This window comes from Ammospiza caudacuta, chromosome 9, assembly GCF_027887145.1.
Source record: "Ammospiza caudacuta isolate bAmmCau1 chromosome 9, bAmmCau1.pri, whole genome shotgun sequence".
NCBI lineage: Eukaryota > Metazoa > Chordata > Aves > Passeriformes > Passerellidae > Ammospiza > Ammospiza caudacuta.
This window is the reverse complement of record NC_080601.1, coordinates 31,504,157-31,528,799: the sequence shown is the minus strand read 5'-3', so window position 1 is coordinate 31,528,799 and position 24,643 is coordinate 31,504,157. Positions and strand designations below refer to the sequence as shown.

The 24,643-nt window shown below is 35.7% G+C and overlaps 1 protein-coding gene across 2 annotated transcripts in view; it reads right to left on the bottom strand.

The window, feature by feature from the left end:
* The window catches only part of ATRNL1 (attractin like 1), a 428,662-nt gene that overhangs the window by 337,754 nt on the left and 66,265 nt on the right, over nt 1–24,643 (bottom strand). For both annotated transcript variants that reach the window (XM_058810434.1, XM_058810433.1), the window contains exons 9-13: nt 19,996–20,179; nt 15,924–16,078; nt 8,116–8,200; nt 6,322–6,530; nt 4,007–4,125 (exon numbers count right to left, since the gene is read on the bottom strand). In XM_058810434.1, the coding sequence (XP_058666417.1) occupies nt 4,007–4,125; nt 6,322–6,530; nt 8,116–8,200; nt 15,924–16,078; nt 19,996–20,179 (752 nt within the window). The remainder of the gene's footprint in view (nt 1–4,006; nt 4,126–6,321; nt 6,531–8,115; nt 8,201–15,923; nt 16,079–19,995; nt 20,180–24,643) is intronic.

Genomic DNA, 24,643 nt, shown 5'->3' with positions numbered 1-24,643 from the left:
TCAACTAACACTCACATTTAACATTTCATTTTGACATACCCTTAAGCATTCAGATTTCTTTTTTAAATTATATACTCTTCAGTGGTATTACATACAGATTACAATTTTCCACCTAAGCTGAGATATTTGTTCTATTACTTTCTAATCATGAAGCTTGTTGTGTGCTGGTTATTTAATGTTTAAAATAAAATTCAAAGTACTAGTGACTGTTCTATAATAATATTCTTTGTTGTATTCCCTTATTCCCAGCATTTATTTCCCTTAAATCCAATTTAAACACTGCTTGCCTGAAAATCTCATTAGTTCAATGTAGATGTAACTCCAATAGGTAATTCATATTAACACAATATTAAGGTTATAACTTAAACTACCAAACCCAATGAAATTCAGAAAGATGACAGTCCATCTGTTACAGAACTTCTATATTGCTGTAGGATATTTATAATGTTTACACTCCAAAGCATGAGTAAATCATGTTATGTATAAAGCCTCCCTCATGTCTGATTTACTTAGATTTTTTTAAGTACTGATCCGGATATGGTAGTATATAGACAGACTTATGAACTGCAGTGATTTTCTGAATATTTACTGGAGAATGAAAATACTACAGTAGTTTATCTTAGAATTTCAGAAATCACTATTAAATTATGTACCTCTCTCCTCCTCCTGGATTTTTTCAGGTTAACAGTATAACCTTGTCTAGTTCTCCTAGAGTAAATGTAAATTATCAATTTATAGATTCATAGATTCACTATTATTTCCCTGAAGCTACTCCCAAAACTTGCTATTGGGTACTTCTTACTCATAAATTTTCTCTGTTTCCTCCAAGACAAATTTGATTCTATTCATATTTCTTTCTATTACTTTATATATTTTCTCTTGACTATTCTTTGAATTCCTCAAATGTAGGCAGATTACCATGATTACTATTCTTGGTATTACTGTATAATCCAGAGACTTCTATTGTGAAAGAAGGAGCTTTCTGGAAGCAATGAAAACACGAAAAAAAACCAGGGATTCTTGTCTTTAAGGCACTGTGTAAAAATATTTATTAATGTAGGACTGTAGGTCTTTTTGAAGCCTCCTCTAGTATCCCATTTCCTTGGCAAAATGATCTTTATCATCCCCTTCATGGATTTGACAATGTTTGTTTTATGTTGCCACACTCAGATAAAGAACTCTTAAATCACACCCCATTCTAGGCTGTGTTTAGGCAACTGTGACCAACTGGGGCTTTGTTGTATTGCACATGTCCCCACATGAACCAACACACAAGAAATTCAGTCAGAGAGGAAACATGAACCCCTTATGGGAACGTGCTCCCCTTGGAGCTTCTGAAGGCCATGACATTTTCAAAAATGCAATACTGGGTGGAGGCAGAAATAAAATAATTCAGCTATGCCTCAACATACTAAGGCTCTCTTTAAGGCTACTTAATCAATTCTTTTTTCTCCTCAGAAATTAAGCAAAATTGATAAATTAAATTTTTTATTCTGAAGTTCAATCTCTCTTCCTCAGTAGAGAAAACTGCATTTTATTGCAATCAGTCAGCCCTCTCCAGCAATTTACCATTTTATTTGGTAAAGTACAAGAAGATTCTGTCTTCATGGAGCTTACTCCTCCACGTACTACTGCATGAAAAATGACATCTTGTAAAGAAGCAGCAATATAAAATGAAATTAATCTCTCCCACAAAGTCTTTTCTTTTTTTATTTTTTTTCTCCTTTTTTTTGGTAAAGACTTGTTTCCATTATAAAATATAGTCAATTTTCTGCACAACATGATCAGCAGCAAGGGAGTATCATTTTCATAGGATGCAAGATAAAGCATTTTATGTGCAGACATAGAGGGTGAATACAGTTTCATAAACATATTAAGCAGATCCATATCAACCAGGCATTGCAAGCTTCTGCTTGCAATGACATCATATATGAGTGTGATATACATACATTATCTGCATGATCTATACCTTGATGATGCATGAGTCTGCACAGGAGGAGAATACAGTGTCCTGCTAAAGTGCTGGCTCACATCAGAGGGTGAGGACAGGCAGGTGAGTGTGCATCATTAGTGCATTAGCACTACTCATTAAGTCCATCTGTCCAACTAGAATTACCTCAGGAAAATGTTCATATTTTACAGGCCTTCCAACCACCAGAGTAGCCACACTTTGCAATATCTGCTTTGCATCTATCTGTGACCATGAGGCCAATGCCAAACTGGTTGACAGCACACCTTTAGTAAACTGGCCAGTTTCCTTGAGGCAACAGCAGCAGATTATAGAACATTATTGTCATTCTCATCTGGAGTTCTATGATCTAAGTCATAAATCAAGGCCTTTGTACAGCTGCAAAAGCTCCTTGTGATGTTCCTAAGTCTACAGCTTGTTATCCCCTATTACCATCACAGTGCTGTCACAACATTTTCGTTTGTGGGCCTAGTCCAGAAGTAGCAGTCTATGAAAATGGATAATCAGCCTGATCCATTCTGGTTTTCCACATGGTGCCATTCTGTTGATGCTATTTTAGTGGGTTTTATCGAAGCTGCAAAATTCTGCTTCCATCATCTCATGGCCAATAGACTAATTTTACAACAGCCACCTCCCATTTATGACAGCACCTCTTTCCAGAAGTCATTTTGATGAATTTTTGCTACCCCATTCCTCAGTAACAACACTAACAGCCCTTGCTATCCACTTCAAACCCAAAATAAAAGACAGGAAATTATACAGAGCAGACTGGAGCATCGTTTGCTAATTAAGCTGACAATCTTAGTCATGAAAGGTTGTCAAAGAAGGACACTGAACCAAGAAGTTTGTGCTAAAATACCTAGTGCTCCACATTTACTAGGGATCATTTATTAGGAATGAAGATGGTCTGCTCCTTAGCAACTATTCCTTGTTCAAGAGCTGAAAACCACGGTTAGAAAATTAGCTCCTAATGGAGAACAACGTGTCAGGAAAAGAAGGGCCCTTGAAGATCACAAAGGAAACTAACCATTAGTGCCTGGAATGTGAAATCCCTCTGACAGACTTATAACATGACTACTGATGAATTTGTGTCTGCATTGCTTTTATTAGTAGTGACTAGCTACAAATGCCAGTGATTAGAGCTGGCTGTGCTCACCCTGAACAGGCAAGATTTGAGTCACAATCAATCCAACTCACACCTTAATTTGTCTGGAGAACAAGATTGATTTGCATCAGGTTCAAGCCAGAGAGCAAGATACTTTTACTAATGAAACTGTGTCAAGAAAGGATTTTGAACTCAAGTACAGCCAGGTGTCTATGGATAGCTAAAAAGTGTAAGAAGGCAAAACTTATAATGCTAAAACACTATTATAAGCTTGACGAAAAGCAAATGAACAAGCAAGAGATGAAGCAGCTGGTGAACAACAACATAAAGTATAAAACATGGCACTAGGCATTGTTAAAAAGGGAAAACTATAAAATTGCATGAATCTATGCGATCTTATGGCTTGTAGTTAAAAAGATCAGTAAAAAGATCAGTAAAAAGCCACTGGACCTCATGGTTACAGAAGCTCATATTCCTTTAATGAGATGGTAAGTGACTCCATGACAAAGAAAAGCATTTCTATGACAATCAATGATCAGAAGACCATGACTAATGAGACTGGTCTGGTTGTGTTTGAAAGGGGAAAAACCAAACAGCACCCTTGATGGGATTCCATGGTTTCTGCCTGCCTACTGTACACCACAAAAGCACAAAATCCAAGTTAATAATGACTATGACTTTTCGAATGTCATTAATTAGGGGATAAAAGTATTTGTCTTCAGAAATATATAGTAGACAATACAACCCTGAAGAATACTTGTTTTACTCTGAAACAGATTTTTTTTGCTGAAGTCCAGCTCTGCCTTCTGCAACACTTTTAGCTCAAAAGTCTGGAATACAAGTTTGTTTGTGCTGAAAACAAGCAACTACTAATCTACTACACCTAGAAAAGGACAAGTATTGCTAACATGCTCAGATTTGCGAGGACTCACCATGCTGCAGTTGCTGTTTGCTGAAATGCACTTCTTGTCGTCGCACCACTGGCAGCCGTTGGTGTTGGCCGTGCAGCTGGCGCAATCCGCGTACCGGTAACATCTGTCGTCGGCAGCAGCTGCCACACAAACCAAACAGAGAAAAGGAGAAAAACGCCACGTTTCTGACACTTCCTCAGAGCTTTTCCTGTTGCAGCCTTCATTTGAACTCTAGCCATTCATAAGGGTTTAAGTTACTGTAGGAAATTAATTCTATTCAGTTAATAGGATTTGCGCCTTTAAAAATTCCTTCTGCAATGACTTTATTTGAAGGTTCGTAAGTCTCATATCAACTAACGGAATATTCACTGATTTACAGCATGAAAGCTCTCAGCACAATGCAAAAATTAAGAGTATGAAAAACTTTTTTCAAGTATTTTTCCTTCACTCTTTTAACATGGAAAGGTTTTCTTCAAATGTAGGATTCTACAAAAAATATTAGATGGCTATGAAGGAAGACGAGATAAAAGCAGTAAATAAAACAATCTAAGACAGATATGAGCAAGACATGGACATTTTAAATCTTTGTAAATTAATTTGTAAACCTAAAAATGACCGGTAAGTTAAAGCTCTGTCCTTTAGCTACAAAAAGCATTTGAAAAAGAGTTAATGTTGTATTCTTAATAATGGAACTTGGACTAAAATTTAGGCTATGTAAAATCATTTAGGACACAGACTATTACTTCAGTTTAAAGGAGGCAAGGTTTTAAAAATCATCATTATGCAAAAGAGGAGCATTTGTATCATCTCCTATGCTGATTACTGTGTTTAATTCCTGTTTGGTTTGGCTCCTCCTTTAGTTTCAGGTGTGTGCAAGCTTAAAAGATTCTCCGGCCAGGAAAGTCTTGTCATCCAAGAATCGATCTTTTGAAAACCACTAAAATTTCTGCTTATCCTTTAAATATTGACCATCAGCAGTTTCGCAGATGATACTCTCAACCAGGTAACAACTGAGCCAAGTAATGTAATAGAATATATGAAAAATTGTTTTTTGGCAAAAAATTACTACCTGAAACTAGAAGAATATTACAGCAGTGAAACAGTGCTGTTCACATAACTTCTGCAGAATTGGAATTATACAGACCTAATCTCTTCCATGTTGAGTTGTACTTTATTTCCACTGCAGCACCTGTACTTGAGAAACTGTTTTAACTTTTTAATTTTCCTTCAGCTTGTCTGCGCTTTGTTTTGCTTGGGTTTTATAAATACCTGTTGCTATGATCAGCTTTTTATAAAATCTACCTTTATCTGTATTACTTTTGAATATAATGCCACAAGGTTTTTTTTCTTTTTCTATATAGATGGAACTTTCTAGACTGTAGATCTCTAAAAGTTCTGACACTGTACAAAAGCCATTTTCCAGAAAACTGTACCTGGATAATGTTTTTGTTATATCACGTACCTTTTTTTTCCTGAGTTTGAGACTTTATAGCCAGTCTAGAAACAAGTACAAGCTATCAGAAAAATAAAATGTCTTGAAGTGTTGATTAATAGCAGTGCTAGTAACTTTTCAACAAACATTAAACACAGACTGGCAGTTTAATTGTATGGCAGTTTGTACACACAGCACATAGCCAAAGTCTGGGAAGCAATTTTACACTGTGCTGAAAGGAAAGATGCACAGAAAAAATAGTAGGTGCATGTAGCAGGGATAAATATTCTGTTCATGTGACATATAAGAACAACACTTTCACAAGCAATTTATTTGTGACAAGCCAAAATGCTTAGGAATAGGTTGGAACAGTTATTCATAACAGTAAATTGCTGTTTCAAACAATACAGCCATCACAATGCCACAGAGAAATTCATATGACAAACTTGAACTCATCTGACACACTGCAAAGGGCTTGTTTGCCTCAGGTTTTTTTCCAGCTGTGCCTGCACTATATTCTTCTGTACAAATGCTTCTGTTTCATAGGTAATCTGCTTGAAGCAGTGATGCTTTCCTCTCTTACTGGCACTGGCACACACAGGTATAGGAGTGCCATATGCCCATAACACCAGCTATCACTTGCAGTGCCCATTTGTGCTCTCAGTGTTCTGCTCTGCTTTAGCATCTTAAACTTGTGCTCTTTTGCATCTACTTCTCTGCATGTAAAATACAAAAGGATTGCACAACTGAATTTTCTTTCCAAAAAAGAGATCTCTTGCACTGGGTATTCTCACAGGGGAACACTCTTAACATTCCAGTCACCACCTCCACGTGGTCACTTCTCTGGGGGTTGCCCACCCCTATCTCCTACACTGCATTACAAGCCTGACTAGAATTCACTTACCTGTTTTCTTGGGACATTTTGCTCTAAGGATATTATTAGCATGTCCAGATTCCCAAGATTCACAATGTTTCTTGTTCCACAGGCACCTTATTCCTGGACGAGCATTTTTGCACAGCTCTTCATCTCTGAATGCTTCACAGTTGGGAGGCTTGTACACGAGGATGTCATTCAACAGAACACTTGAAAAACCTCCAAATATATACATGGACCTATTGGAGAAAAGCAAGGAAATTTAACTGTTATTGTAGACACATTTTCTTGATTTCTTATCTGACTTGATGCACAATTAAAAAGCCACATACTATCATCAAAAAAATCTTATTCTTTCTCTAATAAAGACTCTATCAGTGGTTCCTTTATTGATTACATTTTCAATTTATTTCTCCATGGAAGTTGAGAGTTTAAAAAAATTGCTGAAAGCTCCCTGTGCATTTATTATGGAGTGGGATATTCAAATATCTGGGAAAAAAAATTAAGAGCTTTGAAAGAATGCAGTAATTTTTGCAGTTCGATATTGAGAATAAAGCATGAAATACTGGCCTGCTGAAAACAAGAACATTCTTTGCAAGACAGGCAGCAACAGTTGGCAAGATGGATATTTGTTTTTGGTACCATTTCTGGTGCAGTAGCTGCTGACACAGGAAGCAAAAATTAAACCTGAATCCTCACCCTTCTCATTAAAACTAAGAACTGTCTCAGGTAAAAGATAGTAATAGAAAGCCTCTATATTTGTTGTATGATATACTCTTAAAACAGAATTAATCACAGAGTTACCAATAGCAGAAATCTGGAGAGTGTCTTGTATTGCACTGTTTTGGTATCAAAAACCCTTCCAAAAATACCACTGTGTTCTTAAAAAACAAATACATTTTTAATGTAATTAATAGAAAGTGACAGTTCTCAAAGTATCAGACATGGCTTAGATGGCATAAAACACACAAATCATAATGAAAAACTATCAGTTGCTGAATTCATTAATTCCAAGTAATTTTGTCTTAATAAATAAATCTGTTCATTGATTAATGTCAAGTGCTCTGTGTACATACTTACAATTTAGTGCTATTTTTGTTAAAAGCAGTCACACTCTTATTTGTAGCATTACTCATTACCTCATTTCTGACCTCTACAGGATCCTTTCATACAGGATCCATAAGTTGCCCACAAATACTTCAGTAGTGACTTTATTAGTGTGATGCATAATGTAGCAGAGGTACAATGATCTATAGCACTGCAACTTCAGATACTAGGCCAGTTGGCAACAAGCAAAACAAAAGCTGACAAGGTAACAATATACATTTCTTTAAACCTCACTATTGTTTTCTACAACTTTTCCAACTTAATATCATCTAGTTTCTGGCAGGCTTTTCCTCCTTCAAGTGGTAGAGATGATGACTGTATCAGTATCATCAAAATGCTCCCTTTTCCCCAGCAAATTTTAGTTACACGGTTATTTTATGATTGTAGAAGAATTATAGCATACTGCAAAGAGAAAAGGATTTCTTTCATCACACCTAAGTGAGGGTTATAGTTGATACCAAATATGAAATTCAGTGTAGCCCTCAATGCTGAGAAAACACCTCAGTACCCTGGAACATTCACCTAAAATGTCACTGAACAGATCCCCAGCAGACTGGGGATTAGCTGTACTGATTACCTGATGAGCACTACTTTCTTTCCCTTTTAACAAGTTATATCAGTTCTGCTATTGAACCATACTTCACTTAAATGTGACTTCTTCTACAGGTTTTTCCTTCAGAAAAATGGCAAGGAAAATTTAAGAGACACTTCATTTACCCATTACTGACAACAGCAGTGTGACCAAATCTGTTGACATCTCGATGCAGATTAGGTTTTGGTAAAATCTTCCATTCATCACAAGCTGAAAGACAAAACACCAAGCATATATCAAATAATTTGAAAAGTTTTCAGCAAAATACATGTGAAGTATATTTTAACCACTCAAGGATAAATCAACTCTACTCCTTTTAGATGCATTTGTGAGTAGATGCTTCAAGAACCTGTCAGCAACACTGATTTATCCTAACATTTATCAAGACCATAGGACATTCACAGAAAAGTCACTTTATTACAGACAGTTGTCTGCCTTCACAGCCACTTTCAACACCCACAGGAACAAGCCCTGGCCATTGTTGCTATCAAGGCATCAGTCATATTGCCCTCATGTTTACACATTCTCAAATTAGCTAAAGGGTTTCAATTTATAAGTATTTAATGGAATATCTCTGGCAGTGAACTCAGTTCTTTTCTTAAGTGTTTTAAGATAAACTATCACTCCTCCAGATGTGCAACCCATCTCATTATTGTCTTACTTTTGGTATCTTGATTTAAATATGCTGCTAATTACTTTCCACATACTTGAGAGGAATGCTGAATCAGGATCTCCATGTCAAATTAATTATTCAAGCACATTTCTTTTGGAACTGCTGTACACAAATGAGGTTTCAGTGTGGTTTATTTTTTCTTTCCTGACTAGAGTTTTAGTTCTTTAGAATAATTACTCTGCTCTTCATTATTTCCTACTTAAACTTTACTGACTTCATATATTCCAATCCCACAGTAAAAGAAATAGGCAGCACCTACAGATTGAAGCTTCAAGGAAAGTGAAGAGTTTTTGCAACTTAATTTGGGTAGAAGCATCTCTCAGTAGTCACATCATAACACCTCACTCCTCAGCTTAAAAAACCAGAAATGGATAAATCCAGGAGGAACAAACTGTCTTCCAAGCTGGTCTCATTCACAGTGTCAGAACAGCTCAACTCTGCCAGTGCTGCTGTTCTGGCACTGCTAATGCAGAAAATCATTCACTGCAGAAAATTATTGACAGCAGCACCTTGTGCAGTCAGCATCCTGTTAGCAAAGCACACTGGAACACCCTGTGCAAGGTCACATGAGGATGGACTCAGCGCCAGGAGGGGACAGCATGGCACAGCTGTGGCAGCAACACCACTAAGTCAACTCAGGCTTCCACCAACCACAGCCTGATCCCACCAAGAGAGCCAGTGTGAGACCATGGCTGTGATAAATAAATCAATTACACCTCTTTATAAATTGGAAACAGAAACTAAAAGCACATTATTACTGGAGTAATGCAGATGGCTCAAAGAGCAATAATTTTGACATCAGGTGGTGAACTCCATGGAATTAGCAGTGTGAAGAAAGTATAGCAAGTTTCATGCATGGTCTTAGCAATACATCCCAAAATTCTGACTTCTTTCTCAACTCCTACCTTCTATCACTATCATTGTTAACATTATGTTATCATAACACTATGGAATTATTAATACACTTCATCTTTCACAGTTATTTTCTTATTTTCGCTACTTAAACAGAGTGGTGAAAGTATGCACAACGCCAGAGAGATAGTCCTGAAACAGTTTCAACCAAAAAACAAGCATTTTAACAATTGACCTGCAAAATCTTACTGTTACACTTTAAAATCAAGTCCTTGATGCTCTTAAGTGACTGCACATTAACAGACACAGCACATGTGAGCTCATGTGCCTTTGATGGTAAAGGAAACAATTTAGGAAACCCACACTAAATTTCTGTCTGATTTTAAAACCCATACTAAATTTTCATCTGATCTTAGGAAGTGTTGACATTTATTTTCTTATTTTTACAAACATACACATTATGAACATATAGTCTTTCCTGTACTTAGAAATTTATTTTAGAAAAAGTGGGATTTAACACCAAGGGAAGATCATAAAACCATATTAAAGGCTGATTTTCAGATGAGGAACCCCTGAGGGCTGGAGCTATAATAATTCCTTTCTTCCTGATGGTATTTTTCAAACTGGCAGGTCTTTTCAATAGAGTACAAGAAAAAAAAGAGGGAGGAAAGCTTATTACAAATAGCCTCCCCTCTTATCTCCTCCTAGACTTCTCAAAACTACTGAACACTGAATAGAGTACTGTGCAGAAAAATTCTTTTGCTCAGCTTTCAATTCCTGATGTGAGTTTCTCTGTAGAGTTGATTAATACAAAATACAGATAGCTAACCAACTGATTTCTGTTGGTTTTCAGTAAAGAATCAAATAGAATTCATCCCTGCCCATCATCTTCAAACTCTCTTTGAACAACTCTAAGCACCCAAATTTCCAGAGTTTACTGTACTGTTCCAAAAAAATGACAAATGGCAAATGTAATATGATTTACAACATGACCTATCAATACTACAGCATTCTGTGTGTTGTGTGCATTATATTAAGTCTAATAATGATGGTAAAGATAGCAAATAATAACATCTTTTCCTCCATAAAATGTTATGCCCTCAAGGCATTTTACTGATAGAAAGTGGAAGATAGTTGTACCTGTTTTATCTGTAACCAGGTACAACACACAGCACATGGAAACACACTCTGCTTTTAACAGAACCAGTTACTAAGCAGATGAAGAAACAATACTATTCATTCCAAACTTATTAGCAGAATTTTTAGCCACTGAAAAGTACAAGGAGAAATAAAAGAGCTTTTTTCTTTCTATTACAAAAGCTTCTGCTTTAAGAATAAGCTGTACCACATTACAACATTAAAAGAAAAAGTTTCATCCTCCTCCCGGGTGTAGATTAAACAGTTCCCAGTAGATACAGAAGTGGGTCTGACAGTGCATAGCCAGTCACACACGTTTCTGTGATGAAACACCACAGAAATGCACTGGATTTGAAGCAATCCAGCTGAGAAAATCCCCACTTGAACTTTGCACAGGGTATTGCTCTCCAGAGCCCTCACTCCAACAGGTCAGGCCTCAGCACATCTCATCTACAACCTACTGGCCACACTGCATTACTGACATCAGAAAGGATGACCTGGACATTTCACAGGAAAGCTTTCAATGCTGCAACAGTAATCATACATTACTGGAAGGTTTCTCAGTCTGATTTTATAGGGGGAAAAAAAAAAAAAAAGAAAAAAAACCAAACCCCAAACAGAAAACTACCAAATAATTTCTAATCAATATTATAGTGTCAGTAAAATACTTGAACACAGAATTTGATTTTTAAAATTTAACTAATTAGGCTTACCAAAATGTCACTGAACGGAAGAATAAAAAAATAATAGAAAAATAAAAATAAGAAGAAAAGGCTGTTCGGATAGTCTTTAAAAAAGAGGTAACCAATGTTCCATACTTCACCTCCAGGATCACATTATTATTTTGGCACTGGCAGACTGATTTAGTGACAACCTCTTACTGCATTCAGAGCTTTGTTTTAAGAGAAGGTATATAAAACCTTAAGGTACTTAATGCTTACATTTATCAAATAATTTCTAAATTCCAAACTATTTAAATACTTTGAACTGCCAATGTATTTATTCTGCTCAATCACACTGCAACAATGCAGTGCAGCTTTATGTGCTACATAGAATCCAATGCCAGCTTATGTTTCTATTTTCTCTTTGCTTATGTTTCTATTTTCTCTTTACATATTTCTAATAATTATTAAGTTAATTTTTCTTTTGTAAAAGTAGTAAAGCTGGTTCTCAACATATGGACACCATTACACCTCTGTCTGGTTCTTGTTTATGACTCTGGACGAGTAAACACTGAACATAAAGAGCTGAAACATGGTGAAAGTTATGTACTAGCAGAAAACTTATTTTCTGAGTCTTTCCACACTTCATAAATATTTTTCATTAATCAGTTAATAAAAATCTCCTTACTCTCAGGAAAACACAATAGCAAGTATGTTCAAAACAGCATGAATCGAATTTAAACTCTAGAGCTAACATCTACAGCAGAGTCTGTACACATAACAGTGACTCCCTAAGCAGTAAAAAGAAATCAACAACCTCACGCTTTGCTATTAAAGGCAGCAATTAGTGCATCATATTATTATGGCTTTGCTCTTCTAATAGCACAGCAATATGGAAGTAATTGCTGTTACAGACTGCACCAAAACTGCATTCATAACTTAAGGGTTTAGGAACTCATAAAACTTAATCTTTCACAGGCACTGATTTACATTTTCTTTGTGATGGCACATTGATATCCATTTGTAACTCCAGAAAGAGGTAGAACTGCAAAAATAGATGTGTTCATATTGGAAAAAAAAATAATTCACAGATATTAAAACTACTTCATTTTGTTAATGGCAAAGACTAAAGATGAAACAATTTACTTTACAAGCAAACAATTTATGAATAAACAATTCATTTTTATTACAAAATACAAGCAATAGATTTGATTACAAGTGGAACTAAAGTCAATCTCATTAAATCATTTTGAATTTTTTTTCAAAATAGGAAAATGTTTCTAAGCTTTGTTTGAATATCCTAGAAGAAACTTAGTACTTCACATGCAATATTGTCTTTCATAAGCAATTGAATTTGCATACTATTTAATCCATAATAATAAACTGAAATCCAGATAGTAACAAAAGAAATATTATGGAGTATATTATTAGTGTAAACATATGGGTTATTGCACTTCTCCCACAGATCCAAACAACGCAGAACCCCAAACACCACTAAGAGAAAGCACAGAACAGCTGCCATGTTCCCAGGATTTCAGGTTTTGGCTTTTATGGAGATTCCCTGACCATAATTCTCTGTACATATCAACACCTTAGCAACTGTCAAATGTGGAACAAAAGGACTAAGACTGAATACTTCAAAACTCAAACTTAAGGAACTTAGGCATGCAGAGATCTATTTACTAACTGCACCATTTTGGCCAGAAACTAAAATAAATATCCCAAGTCCTTTAAAAAAAGCTCTTATTTAATTGTATTTTAATACTGGTCTCAGTAGTTAGAATTGTTTTAAACTCTGACTCTGTGTGTCTAATAATCTATTTTTATCTGCAAATTTTGCATGCGAATACTCATAAAATAAAATCTAAATTATTTTTCTAAGTTCAGCTTGGAACAGAAATGTAAATTTTAAGCATATGGGGGCCCTTGTAAAGAAAAGCCAACATCGTTCAGAAAACTGCAGGTCAATCCAGCATTCAATAATGTCCCCAATGCCAAGCTTCCTCTTTCAGATTAATGAAGCAATAACAGCACAGTTGGAAAATACCTGACCTCTACAAGAATGACCCTCTGTGGTTTTTTAAGGGGCTTCCAGAGCAACCCAGGGGCAACCTGGTGGTAAAAAAAAATCAAAGCAGAACAGAAGTATACCAAGGCCAGATTTCTAAAGCTCTTTTTCTTAATGCAGCAGGCTTCCCATCATGTATTTACTGCTGTATAAGTCAATACATCAAGTCACATTAAACTATGAAAATCACGGCATCATAGCAGTTTTTATAATGTCTCCCCATCTCTGTGTGTTCACCTTTGACAAATCTGCAGTAGGTATTTCGAATTACTGAACTGAGCTCTTGACTCATGACACATTTAAAGGTCTAAAACTTGTTATAGACTAAGCTCAGAACTTAGAGAGCAATGACTGACTCAGAAAAGCAGAGTGGGGAAAGGTAACTCTGTCCCAAGCTTGGTAAAATGGATTGCTCTCTGGAGAGACTTCTCTCTGTGCCTGGACTAGAGGAGGAGTGGGGATTACCAAACTGAATTAGAAACCGACCTTTCAGAAAGCTGAGCTTGGCTGAGATGAAGCCACATGAACGGTTACTCCACATTAATATGAAGAGCAGTGTTTTCACTGGTAATAAAAAGCTGGAGCAATCTATCCAGAGGATTATGTCACATATAATAAGAGAGATAATCAAAAGTACTCTCTAGCCCAACTTGAACATAAATAGCACAGGCTCTATCTCCACGATTCAGCTGCTTTCCAGACAGCATCCATTTTTCACAAGACAAGGCTAACACTCCATCACTTGCAAGGTATCTAGGAAATGTGATGCTGATAGCATCATATATTTTTTTCTTCCAAGCATTGTTCAAAAACTCATGATACAAAGTAAATAAGATTCTGAAATATACCTATTGCATAATTATTTAACTCTTTATAAAATATTTCAAGTTTTCTGAAGAATATGTCTTTATCAAATATGTGCTGTGAGATTTGTTTCTAAGTTGGTAAAATGAATATTACAGAAGAATAAGTCTGAATCAAATCAGTCCTCATATAGTCCATTTTTAAGATTAATTACTACATCCAAAGAGTGATTACTACATCCACTTCTTTTGTACTTCATCAGTTTCATAACACATGGAAAATGTGATTTGCAAGAGAATACAAATACCAAATTAAATACAACCAACTAGACAAAACAAAATATCATTCTACTTAAGAAAAAAATAGTATAAAGCATTTTCATGAAAGATAAAAAACTATCAGTGTGTGAAAGTCAGAAAGTTACATTAATTCAGATCTTATGACTCACACTATTGATCTCTAAGTGCACATTTACAAATAAATGTAGACCAATAAATAATACTATGCTCCAAAATGAGAAAGGAGCCCTGTTTCATTAAAAATTAAATCCACATGTAGACTGAAGTGAGAACAAAATCAATAGCTGACACCATCAGATGCCCATAAGAAGGTATGGAATATGCAATAGAGGGTTACAGTAAAAACAAATCAGCTGTTTTATTTATTTTACTTATTTTATTTTCAGCTAAGGCATTATTTGCACACCCATTAAAAATAGCAGGAATTAACCCATATATGTTCCATGTACTGAAATTAGTCATTATTTTTCTACTAAAGCAAAGAAATTGCATTGGTATCTACAGTGAATGCCATAAAGAGCCATTAACTAGTCCTGAAAGTTAGGATCCTGAAAGAAGGATCATGTCTCAGCCTCTTCTACCACTGTAGGCAGCTGATAAACACTTGCCAAAAGTAGATCCAGGCAATATCCACAGGCTGTTCTCACCAGGAGCATGCATGAGTGCATTTCCCAGGCTGCTCTGACACATTTCCCTTTTTTTGGCTCTCAGGACAAGAGACTGTGCTTTTTGGCCCCAATGTTTGCTGTATGATTATACTTGAATTCCAAATACGAGTTATATGTTTATATTTAAAGCCTATGCATAAAATATGGATACGAACATCAAGGAAGGGAGAAACTATTTATGGTAAAAACAGCAGTGGCACAAGATAGGAAAAAGATTATGGACTCATTAAATTCTCTTCTATTTATAGCCTCCACAATCCTATAGGGAGGCTTTTCCATAAGTGTACAGCTCAAAGGGTTGGAACCACTCACCAGAATGAAAGCTGACACCCACTCAGTCTTGCCTTATCACACAGTTTTCCTCCAAACTGTATTCCTATCATATATTTACAAACAACAATCTTTTTTGCTCTCAGCCAGTCTTGTGAAATTAAATATAACACATCCTTTTATCATCTCCTAAGGGCTCCTCATGCTTCACTGAGCCCTAATACCACTTGCCATGCAGAGCCTTTTTTCAGATTGTCTTCCTTAAAAGTGTGTTGCCAAAATACTGAAAAATATTCAGGGCCTTGAGAATGGCATGGATGCTGCTACGCCTTGCCCCAAAAACCAGAATCTTTAGACAAAATGGAACAAAAATCTGTAAAATTTACAAATAAAATGAAGGTGTTTGGGATCAAACTATAAAGACTCACATTAGCTGGACTTGGGAAAGCAAAATTGTGGTATTTAAAACCAGAATGAGAAAAAAACAGTACAACACATACCTATATCATATGAAAGAAAGTCAGCAGAAAAACACTTTGCACCATTGCTCAGGGAAGTATCATTATGAGTGTTTCCACCAAAAACAAGCATAGCTCCATTGATTAAGACAGCTGAATGAAGGTATCTTGCAAAGCCGCTCTCTTTCAAAATAGTCCTACAAAACATCAGAACAAATACATACTAACACATGAAAAACTGGAAATAGGCATCAAGAAAATTTCTACATGAAAGCGACACAAAATAAGAAAAACAGTAAACTATAGTTATTACTCAGTAAATAAAATAACATTTAATCAGATTGCTTCTAGCATTATCCACTTTCTCATGACACAAAATATATATACATCTATTTAAAATATGACAATTTTAGTTAAAATAAAACAGTTTGCCAAATAATATAGCTGAAATTAGTTTTAACATGTTTCTATTCTTCAGAAATGATATGGTAAATTTTACTCAAAACTGAAAGAAAACTCATTTATAGCATTAATTCCTATTCTTATATATACTTAGCCATGTTAGTTTTTTGCTCAAGAAATGCAATAAATAATTCTTTGGACAGCTAAAATAATCTTTAGACCATCCTTAAAATTACAAAAGAAAAAAAAATTCTAATTAATTGAACACAGACCAGAAAAATTAATGGCAGAATGTATTCTAGGTATAATAAAAACACTTGCACTGCTTCATAAACTTATTCAGACTGGTTAAACTCTAACATAGCAAACTTCAGTGCTAAAAAAAACTGTCCAAGCAATTGAGGCTTTGATCTCTGTCTTTATTCACTTCAGCCTCTGTGTGTGTGGTCTGCTTTTTGCCAGAGCAGTGGCACAGCCCCAACAGCAGCCAAGAGCTATCAATGCCACAGTTTGAAAGGGGCAGATGTAGAAAGAACAGAATACAAACTTGATTCAACCCCAGCAAATAAATCTTACCAAGGAAGAGAGTAACCATCTGTGGGTTTTGCCAGATGAATTAGTTAAGCAGACCAGCTGTAGACATGTTTGTGAAGAGCTGATTAGATCATCAGTACAAAATACCTTCTACATTCCCCTAATAACCTTTTATTGTTTCAGTAATCGAAGTTTACAAGTTTAGACTCTCATTTTCATTTATGTTACTACACACTGCTCCAATCCACAATTAAGCTGTTAGTCATTAATTTCCTGTAAGAAACTGACTCAACAATCTTTCCTTATGAGTGAATAATACTGTCTCTCCTGCACCACTCTCGTATTTGTTCAGTATTTTCACATCATCATCATGTTTGAGGGAAAAGGTTTAAAGTACATTTCATTTTTCTTACATAATAACATAAATCAATTCAACAAACTTGAAATATTTTAAGTGATAAAAGATTGCATGTTTTAAAAAGTTGTAAGGAAAGCATCAAACCTGAATTCTCATATTATTATTGAAATTAATTCCCCTCTAGCCCTGGAAAGTAACATCAAAAGAAATATCAAAGACTAAATAAAAATAAATGAGGTTTTTATTGCTTAAAAATGTGACAATTCCTTCAATCCACTTACACACCCACACTTGTGCTTCTGCTTGTGACCCCTTTTTTCTTCTTTCCTATTAAGCGACTTGCTTTTCTCTAGTGTATTTCTGATTAACATACTTTGAAAACAGAGCACCACACAAATGTGGTTTTCTAACCACAACTTGTCTTGATACAGGGTATTTATAGTACCCCCAGATAAATGTGGTATTTGGGTTCAACTTACCCATTAGCAACACGGAAAATTAGAATTACAGGGAAGTAGAACAAGACATTATTTTAAAGTTATTTTCAACTGGCAATGGAGGAATTCTGCTGCTGTAACTTGAAAGAATGATAATATCCTAAGAACATGTTATCTTTGTCCATTTGGACTACAGAGACCTTTCTGTCTTTGCTTCTCCAGTTTTCTACAGCCCCTATTGCCTAATTTACACTAATTGCTATACACTAGGCTCTGCCTTGATGATCTGCCTTGCAGCTGTCTACAAATAGTTGTGTTGATCACTAAAGGCCTGAAGAGACATACACTGTTCTGGAGATAACTAAGGATTCTCCTCTACAAAGTAGACATAAAAAAAAAAAAAAATCTTCACAGGTTTGTTTTTTGGGCTACTCACTTTTCTACTTGTGACCCAACTCCTGGTCCCTACCACAGTGTGGAGTTTTTTTTTCCTGTAATTTTTGCATATTGTGTGCTGAGTTTTATCCCTCCCAGTAACAGCAACTTTTCCTCAAGATTCAGCAGAACTGGAAGTTTGTTGATTTGGCCATGATTTTCACTACTCATTAGCATCACTAATGAGGGCAATCTAGAGAACTCTCCAACACATATCAACCCCATGCAAATTCTGTGAGAGTCTCAGCAGGTTTCCCCTGAATCCATTATTTATGCACATATTCGTGTATCTGCAAACATTAGTCCTGTTAACTGCAGCAGTGCCAAGGGCTGCAAGCAGCAGCACCACTCTGGAATGGGAACAGAAACACCCAGAAGCCAGCAGGTGCTTCCAGCTTCAGGCCATCATCCAAGCCCAGCTCCACGTTGTGTCCCAGCTGCAGCAGCAGGGCAGTAATGCAAAGCAATGCAGGTATTGCCAGCACTGTAATACCCCATTGTGTATTAGGAATAGAGTCCACATTAGGAATTAAAATACTGCCCTCTACATTCCAAGAAGCATAAAGATTGTTTATTTGATATTAAGAAATTAAAACCTACATGGAACTGAGTTGAACAGGTAATCAGATTTGTGTACCTCAACTTACTGAAGCCTATGAACCTCTGCCAGATCCACCACAGAAATGGAAGGAGTGCCAAACAGTGAGGACCAGCAAATGGCATGGACATGGGCATGAGAGAGCCATCAAAATTCCAACTCTTCCTCATACCACACCTATCCAGTGCCACATTCAGTCTCTTACCTCACAGAGTGCTTTGAATGCTAATCATAAGGTGTCACAGATACAGTAAACAAAGATTCAGATTTTATTACTATATGTCATTACTCCAGCCTCATGCGCATTTGAGCCCATTTTCAAGTGCCATAGTAAAATTCACTCCCAGTGTAAATCTCACAAAATAAAGACTTGAGTTCTCTACAAGCTGCAGAGAATGCTACATTAGTATAGAGCCAAATGAAGTATTTTTTATTAGTTTTTATATGAATAATGCATAAAAGTATTCTAGCAATTATTATTATTATTTTATTTTTGAACAGACCATCAAAGGAAAAAATACCACTTTGTTCCAAAAATAGAATAAGAAAGCATTAAAATTCCAGGAACTCATAAATACATTAAAAGGAAAACAATTCTTGTATTAATGTTTCCAAATGCCATGAGTTAATGGTATTAGAACCTCAGTGAAATCAAACCCATGTTTCCAACATCTGAGAGCAAATTTTGGTGCTTAAAGTGAAGCCATTAGAACTCTACACAAATATTAAATTGCAAGAATAAAATGTTCAAAGAACTAGTTCTTGATCTCAAATCATTTCTAATGTAAGAAAAAACATTCAAGATCACTTTCTGAACATAACATACACGTAGCCTTCATAAATTACTATAAACTTGAGGAACAAGGAACTGATAGAAATAGAAAGACCAAGAGCATTCATAACTAAGGATTCCTACATAATACCAGAGGTCTTCTTATTTCTGATAGTTTTGTGAAAAATAACCTTCCACAGTTCTTAGGGTTTTCTCCTTCTTTAAATAACAGCCACTGTAATGTACACCAGCATGAATATACTTATTCATACCATGAGGAAACAGATCACATGGGCTATTTCTGCACAGGGGTTGTGTCTGGAAAGGAGAACCTTTTCCCAATTTGTAGAACATGCACAAAGCTTCCTCCCTGCCATCATTTCAATGAATAGCTCCACTAATCCACTGAATCAAGTGTAGTCTCTCACCACAATTCTTCCATTTGGCTGCAGAGAATGTGTTGTTCTGAAATGTGCAAAGGGTACAGAGGTACCTGATGACTTTGCAAGAACCTTACTCTACACTTGTTTTATTCAGTAACCTACAACTTGGTTTCCTGCATTATAAATCCAACTTACCATGTCCGAGTATTAACTTCATATCTGTAAAGATCATCCACCAATCCATATTTATTGCCAGGCAATGCTTTGTATCCACCATGGACATAAACAGATTTTGTCAGTTCATCATAGACACTGGTATGGCCATATCCACCTTGAACAATTGCTCCTTTTGTTTCTGGGACAAGCCAAGAGTTGGACCCTTGAAGAGACATTAAAAAAAAACATAATTTAAAGGCTTACTACTGCTAAATCACAATAGTAGTAGTTTTAAAGATATAAAATAATTTCCAATATAATTCTAAATACAGCAATAACTATGGGGATTTATTTTAAGAAGTAGTTTTATACCAATGTATCAAAATATCTGCAATTAGATAATGTTGTCAGACTATTACCTGCTACTCACAATCAAATCAAAATACATCATTGTTACAGCTGCCAGGCAGTATCTCATCCTCTCCCACATGTGACTTCAGCACTCACACAAACAAACAAAAAGCCCAGAGCTTTTTGAAAATATGAAATTAGGAGTTATGATTAATTCTCACCAGAGATGGCTGATGAGAATTCAGTGCTCCAGCTCCTTCAGATTCATTAGGAACACCTGTGCTCAGTCACAGGGAGTCTGAGGAGCCTGGCAGACACTGAACTGCAGTGAGTCGTGAGAAGCACGTAACATAAGGCAGCTCCAAGTGTGCATGGATATGGGCAGACACTTTGGGAGTAACCATAAAATTACTGAGCTAAAATCCATTTCTAACTGCTGTTTCTTAGTTCTTTAACTGCAAATATACCCATTCAGTTGCAGAAGACTCACAAAAGAATAATTTGACAGCAGCTCATTCAATTGGCATTTAAATCCATGTTTTACATCACATGATTAATAATTGCAAAGAGACACCAAATAAAACCAGCCACAATAGCTGTTAAGACTGAAGAAGAGAATACAACTGGAAAATGTTTTACCATAGCAAAAAAAAAAAAAAAAAAAAAAAAAAAGACACCTATTAAATGCCTCTAGCCCCAAAATGTCTTTTTTTTTCCCCTCCATCTTCCCACATGATGATGTAAATCACAAAAAGAGCAAGAGAGCAAGCCAGGAGGTATTTCCTGCACAAGGCAGCCTATAGAGAAGAGCCTGTGATGATTGGGAGTCAGTGCTACAGATGTGAAACAAGAAGTCATTCACTTCAGCCTCGTGGAGATTGACAGAACAGAGTCTGGACAAGGACATCCAAAGTGGAGCCATCTCCCAGCTCTTCACCTCAACTGGCTACCATTCTAAAGTTACTTATCCAAGGCCAGCACACACCACCATCAACCTTGCTTCCTCTGAAAGTTAGGCTAAATCTCATTCTGATTTTTTATCTAATATTATGTAGGTAGCTTAGATTAACTCTTCCCTCTCATGAAGAGGCTCATGATTTTCAGTTATTACTTTTTCTAGCATACTTTCCTTAAATAGTTTCCAGGCATTGCCTCTATAAGTTACATTTTTTTCAGTAACAAGTGTTTATGGCAAGTTATAAAGTATAGATTCTGAGGAAGAATTGTGATGATTTTTGTGTATAAGAATGCTGGTATTTGTGGTAATACACTATTTATAACTGACACAGAATATTTACATTATTTATGTGTAGTGTAATGTAAGCAGTATTTTATTTCAATCCCTATGTTAGATATTATCAAGCCATGAAGAAGTGCAATTTTGAACACAAATATCAAATTTGCACAGATAATACAGTACATTACATACATATTACTTTGGTAACGAATAGATTTACTTGATAGAATTTATGTAAGAGGGTTGGTGAGAAGTCAGCCTGCAGGTACACATTTCTATTGCCAAGAATATCTTCATTTATTTATTTAATGATCAGTCCTAGAGATTGGCATATTTGCTTTCAGGGAAAAAGAACTATTTCTCCCCATAAATTGGCACAATGCTGTTGATACTATGCATAATAGAATATTTTGCATTTCCATCTGAATGGTTCATGTAGCATTACTGGAGCATTATGGTTTCTGTAGCAATGCTGTATTTGATGATTCTGAGGTCTCTTCCAACCTAAATATGTCTATGATTCTGTGTAGCATTTAGAACACTGTCACAGTTACATTGCATATTGCATCACTTTACATGATTTGGGCAGAAATATGAAAACCTGTTCCTTCTTGAATAAAAAATATCCTATGAATAACTACAGAAATTCAAGGAAAGAGGTCCAGCAACATCTTTCTGAAATACAAGCCAAAAGCAGTGTTAGTTGCTCCTTCTACTTCCCATTCTAAAATTTAGCTGAGTTGCCTGAATTTCAAATACTGAAATGTGTATGTACAGTTTTGATATCATTCACACTTCAGCATCTCGAGTATTGCATCACTCACAGAAAAATACAATCCTGTCTGTATTTAAAGACATTACTATGCATAAGATCTGACCTTTTGAAGCAGCTTATTGACATGAATCTTCACCTAGCTTTTTTCAACAAAAATCCAATTTTTATTGAGAATGTTTACATAACTCCTCATACTCAGAGATCTCTCTATCATTATATCATATGAATATTGAAATGTATATAAGAAAAAGAAGTACTTGATTGACCAAACTAGTAATTGAAATTGCATTCTCAACAGCTTACAAATTCAAATGCAAAGAGAGCTTCATGAACAAACATGCCAGAAATAAGGAAATAGGAGGTTTTAAATTTTTTTCCAGATTTAAATTTCAAGTCTAGTACACAAGGTAAAAATAAGGAAGATTCATCCATAAGGACATTCCAATTTGTCCTTATCATAATACAATATTCAGATAGATCAGGTAAAAAAGAACAAAATGTCCAAAAAGCACCTTGGTGTACCACTTTCATTTTATCACAGTGACAAACTTGAAAATTTTACAAGCAACAAGGAAGCTTATGTTAACTTTAACAAAAAAGAGGAGGCATGTTACATCATGGGGCCACTTTTTTTTATAAAAGTATTTCAAAGAAATACTTTTAACCAAAAGCAATCTAGAACCTACTTCTAAAGTCACTAAAAAATTGGGCTAAAATACCATATTATGTTAATCCAAAGAAATTTCTGTATTGTAAAAGAAATAAAATTAAATCACAGAAGACTTATTCAGAAGTTTCTGAATATATAAGGAACCTTTAAAAACCTCAGCTAAACCAAAACAACATTATTATATTCACCTTGAGACTCACATTGAGATTCTTAGAAGGTTTATGAGGTATTGCTAACCTAAAGGGAAATAAATTTCCCTGGGGAGTAACCCAGAAAAGCTTTATGGTTCAAGTTAGTAAAATCATTCACATAATTCCCATATCAGGATTTACTGGCTCCTCAGAAGTCGTAAGTCTGGGTGCAGCAAGAAAGGACAACAGGAAGCTCTTTTCTTCCTGCAGCAAGCACCACACCTCTGGAGTGGAAATAAATTCACGTGCCTTTGCATGGTGAAAATCTGCCTGCAAACCCTGCCCAATTATTCCAGAATTTATTTTACTCTCATAGAAATTACTTTCTCCCCTAATCTGACAGTGCCAGAGACGTTTTGAGATTGGCTACACCTTTGATTGGTATGTTTTATTAACAAGAACTACATCCTGCATGAAAAGCTAGTGATTTCCACAATTATTTAAAACCTCTTCAGGTGTTTGTTAATCTAGACCTCACGGAAATCATGGCCACAGCAACTAAATAAGGCTTTAGCACCAGAATTCCATGTACCAAGTCCATCAAAGTACTGGATCCTAGAGGTTTCAGCTCATATGAACCAAAGGACAAACTGCCTCTATATCTCTTTTTAGGCATGTAGCAAATGCTTGAAAAAATAGCTTTCATTAGGACTAAAACGCATAACTGATAACATGTAGAAACAATAACAGTACAATTTGAAATGTTAAAGTAATATGATTTTAAAATCACCAGAGAAAGAAAAATAAGAACATGATTTTTTCTTTCTGTAATATCAGAAGCCCTTATTTTTATGAAATTTCCTTTCCTATTCAGGTGAATTCACAGGAATACTTCTCACTTCCTATGTCTTTTAAGTTTGGATCCTGAACTGCTAAAGTCCTCCCAAAAAAACAGCAATTCTTAATTCAAACCACCAGCTGGAATTTTATGGTTAAAAATGTGCTCCTACAGCTGCAAAACTGTAGATAAATGCCACGGCCAACACAGAATTCAGGAAAATTTACCACAAAATTCACTTAACTTAGAAGGGAGGGAAAGGAGGGAGATGCAGTGAGGTGGAATGAAACCTGAGAATTCTCTGTGGCAGCAATGGTTCAGGTACCCCCTGTTCTGCAAAGCACTGGGAGCCCCAGCAATCAATCCTTCATCAGACGAGGAGACTCACTGAAGGCAATGGGTTTCCACAGTAATACCCTAGAACTGTTACAAGTTTCCTTTGTGTTTGATGCAAGTGAAGCACATTTTCTCTAATAGACTAAATCTCTCACTAGAATATGACAAAAATATACTCTCAAAAAGGAAACATTAAAAATTGAGAATAATTGACACACAACTGACAGAGAACTGCCTTCTCTTACTCCAAGCTTATCCCCATGGTAGGGAAGGTCTGAGGTTTTTCTTTGTTTCTACACTGCTTAACTACACTGTTTTATTAATCCTCCACAAACATAGCTGTAACATT